Below are 4378 nucleotides of genomic sequence, written 5' to 3'. Positions count from 1 at the left end.
TGATACTGAATACTAATTATCAGAGATCAATCCCCAAATCACATCAACCACTATTGCATGGACTACCTAATAGATCGGGCTATCTTGAGTAATTTTATTTCTAAATAAGTGTATATTTAATCTTCTTAATATACTCTTATTCAGACTATCAAAATTATAAATTATTTTTGTTTTTAACTAAGTAATTAGAAATAAGTTAGTAAAAGAAATGAGTAATTTATTTAAAAGGATGGAGTAATATGCAGTACACTTTTTGGCGCTAAATCTCCCTTTTCCCGCGAACAGTAAAATAACGCGCGAAAATTAATTTCTCCCGGGCTTTTTTTGTGCGTTACTAAAATCTCAACTCGTTTGCTCTTCTCCATTACTCCTCTCACATTCACCTAATTGTAACTACTTTTCAGATTTTCAATGGGTTCTTCATCAACAACAACATTAGTATCAAGGAGAAGAACTCAGGCTCCGAAACCCGCGAGAACAGCGATGAGGAATAAGCCGCAATCAAGTTTAATTGTTGACGATGCATTTAGTGATACGATATGTGAGAAATGTGGATCTGGAGGATACCCAGCTCAGCTTCTGCTTTGTGATAAATGCGACTGTGGGTTTCATCTGTTTTGCTTAAGACCCATTCTTCCTTCAGTACCCAAAGGCTCCTGGTTTTGTCCCTCTTGCGATGACGACGGCGAAAATCTGCCCAGTAAGTTCACTGATTTCTGTTTTGAATTAGACTTGTTATTGGGTTGGTTTCGAATTTTTTTCAACAAAGAAAGTGATTACTTGAGAAATCAACTTGTTATTTGGTTGTTTTCTACATTGCAAAATTGAAGTTTGATGTTGGTTGCTTAATCTGACCCAGTTTGATGATATGGGGTTAATTGGTTCATGTTGATTGTGCAGTTAATCTATTTCATTTCTTGGTATCTGTGATTGCTGTGTTGTGTAATTGATTTTGGCAATCCAGATCAGCAAAGTAACTCCAGTTGCTTGGACTTGTTTTGGTTAATAAGAAAATGTAAAGAGAATCCCTAGTATTCAAACATCCCAATAAATTTACTATTCTGAATAGAAAGGTGTAAAGGGAGTGACAGATTGTTGTGTTGAGTGAAATTGATTTCAGTTACCATATCAGAAAAAACAACTCTTTATTGGCCATTTTTTACTTGTAAATAAGAAAATGTCAAGAACCTCTAATGTTTAAACATCCCAAATAGAGTGACAGAGTCCAAAAGGTCAAATGGAGTGAAATGGTCCTCTACTAATAGTGTTATTCTTCTCTTCTAAACAAGAATGGTTATGACGAAATTTGATATATGTAACAAAATGCAACGTCTTTGCTATTACACATTTTAAGGAAATAAGGGGTATCCAATGCTTGCTCTTGCCTAATTTATTAGTGATTGATAAGATGCTCTTTCTCCAATGTGCAGAATTTTCCCTTGTACAAACAAAGATAGTTGATTTTTTCAGGATTCAGAGACCGTCAAGTTCAATCAACGAGCTTAATCCAGGCAAAGGTAAATTCTTTACTATGGTTTTATAAAATTATCCTATTTGTTTGCTCTTTTGAGTTATTACTTGAGATCTGATGTGTTTTTTACATTTGGTTGTTGTTTTTTCCAGATAGCCAGAAAAAGAGAAAACGTAGTAGTAGCTTGGTAATGTCAAAGAAGAGAAGAAGGTTATTGCCGTTCAATCCTATCAAGGATCCTGCCCGCAGATTGGAACAAATGTCATCTCTTGCTACTGCCTTGTTAGCAGCCGGAGCAGAATTCAGTAATGAGCTTACCTATATGCCAGGCATGGCCCCTCGATCAGCTAATAATGCAGCACTCGAGCGAGAGGGAATGCAGGTAAAATAGAACATATATCTAAACATTTTGCTTGATCAAATGTGTTAGATTTAAACTGGCATGATATTACTGAATATAACTCTTAGAAAATGATGCATTAGCACCTCGTAGAAGTTAAAAATGGAATTTCCCTATCGTATGGTGAGATAAAATGGCCAAATCTTGGAGAATCCTCTGAATATCATATGATTTATTTAGCTAACTTCAACTAACTTGATTGAGGATGGTCTGATTAACTTGAAGGGGAATCCTTTATGTTGCTTGCCACATAACCAAGTCTTTTTGATGAAAAGAACTGGGGTGTTTTACATGGATACATTGCGTTCCCTTAGATGCTCAAAATTTTCACAAAGAAATAATATTATTTAGCAACTTAGTATGCCCTTAGTGGAAAAGATAGATAAAATATTAAAAGGAGAAATTTTGGATAGACTTTTTATTTAGAGAAAAAAAAAAAATGTTTAAGTTTCTTAGCATGATCTTTGAATTGCCCATGTTTCAAATCTTAAGGCTTCTGTTATTCAACTCCAGGTATTATCTAAAGACGATACAGACACTTTAGATTTGTGCAAGAACATGATGAAGCAGGGTGAATGGCCACCACTCATGGTTGTTTTTGATCCCAAAGAGGGGTATGTATTTGATCAAAATGTTGCTTTCCTACGTATTTACAAATTATAGATTTTTTTTTGTGTATGATCAATATGGAATGCGTCATTTATCTATGTTTCTCGTTTTTCAGATTTACTGTTGAAGCAGATGTGTTCATAAGAGACTGGACAATCATTACAGAATATGTTGGAGATGTTGATTACTTGAATAACCGTGAAGCTGATGATGGAGATAGCATGATGACTCTTTTAAGTACTAATGATCCATCAAAAGACCTCGTCATTTGTCCTGATAAGCGCAGTAATATTGCTCGTTTCATCAATGGGATAAACAATCATACTCCGTAAGTTCATTTCCATCTAACACGTGTGCTTTTCGAAGTTACTATGACAATCATACTTATTTTATGGTTCTTTGTGTATGACAATTATATCAATCACATAATCCAGGATGCATGAGTTAAACATAAGCATGCGTAGTGTTAAATTCAAGTATGCTTTATACAGGTGTCGTGTGGTTTTTCTTTTGGAGACTTCTTAATGATACATATTTCTTCTAATGCAGTGAAGGGAAGAAGAAGCAGAATGTGAAGTGTGTGAGATTTGACGTTAATGGTGAAAGCCGAGTTCTATTAATCGCAAACAGAGATATTCGGAAGGGAGAGAGGCTATATTATGACTATAATGGTTATGAAAATGAATATCCAACAGAGCACTTTGTTTGACCTGATAGGTTCCAAACTGATTTGTCCAGCTTTGGTTTCTAATTTTTTTGATCTATTGACTCATAGCAGCAATGCCTTGTAAACACAAGGGCTAAATGGAGGGATATACAAGAATGATAATGTCAGATTCCTTGTTTTTGATCTAATTATCCAGTCTCACATTTCATACCTTCAAAGATATTTTGTGGCTGATACATGACAAGCTGAGAAGATCTTGCGTACAAATATTAGCTAGAATTTGATTCATCATGTAAATGCTTCAAGTTAATCTACAGCTTTGTCTTGGTTCTGGAGAAAGTGTTCTCAGGAAATTCTGATCTTTGTAACTCATGTTTGCCCAGAGGGAAGTTCCTTAACCTATCCAAGCAGAACTTCTATGCTTGAAATTTTAACATTTTGATTGATATCAGACTTGTTGAATTGAATTTGGAAAAGTCTCATTTTTACTTAGTATTGTTACATCTGAATAAGAGAACAATTATTGCAGCCAACTTCTTGAAGATTAAAGTTAAGACATGACAAGCATATGCATAGACAAAGACTTTTGGTTAAATGTCATGTAATTGGTTATATGGAGTGGTTCTTCGTTGTTTCTTCATCCTTATGACTCCAATAATTATGAGGTGGATTTGCAAAAGAATTCATTCATTATTGGGGAGAGGAGAGATTTTCTCTCTTAAAAGTTGCTATAATTCTTGTGACATTTCTGTGGTAGATGCTGAGTTTTCTGTTTCATTACAAGACCAGATTTTTTCCATGCTTCATCAACCGGCTTGCACATGACTTGCACCATTATATGAATTTTAAGATTCTTTTATGTGAGTTAATAGACTAATCCTTTGATTTATGTAATCATACACAAGACTCTATAAACTGTTGTAGTGTGTACTAATCCATTCCTACTGGACAGTTACACTTGATATCAGTAATTCTTCACTACACATTTTGTGTATAAAAATTAGACCTGCTGGTATATATCTTAAAGACAAGGTACGAGAGGCGAGATTGAGATGGTTCGGACATGTGAAAAAAGATGTACGGATGCCTAGTGCGGAGGTGTGTGAGTTGGCTACGGATGGTTTTAAGACAGGTAGAGGTAAGTTGAAGAGTATTGGGGGCGCGGATTAGGTTAGAAGGTTAGTAGATAATTGAGTATTGTTTTGTATATCCTTTCTTCTTCAATTTTTGT

General features: G+C 34.8%; 1 protein-coding gene across 1 annotated transcript; it reads left to right on the top strand.

Moving 5' to 3' along the window:
- The first annotated feature begins 335 nt into the window (after positions 1–335).
- LOC107866114 (histone-lysine N-methyltransferase ATXR6) lies at positions 336–3648 on the top strand. Its single transcript, XM_016712295.2, has 6 exons — positions 336–700; positions 1431–1517; positions 1624–1853; positions 2385–2485; positions 2596–2808; positions 3030–3648. The coding sequence occupies exons 1-6, from the start codon at positions 412–414 to the stop codon at positions 3187–3189; spliced, it is 1080 nt and encodes a 359-aa protein (XP_016567781.2). The 5' UTR covers positions 336–411; the 3' UTR covers positions 3190–3648.
- The last annotated feature ends 730 nt before the right edge of the window (positions 3649–4378 follow it).

Source organism: Capsicum annuum, chromosome 3 (assembly GCF_002878395.1).
Source record: "Capsicum annuum cultivar UCD-10X-F1 chromosome 3, UCD10Xv1.1, whole genome shotgun sequence".
Classification (NCBI taxonomy): Eukaryota; Viridiplantae; Streptophyta; class Magnoliopsida; order Solanales; family Solanaceae; genus Capsicum; species Capsicum annuum.
The sequence above is the reverse complement of the archived record's forward strand: the minus strand, read 5'-3'. Positions and strand labels throughout refer to the sequence as shown.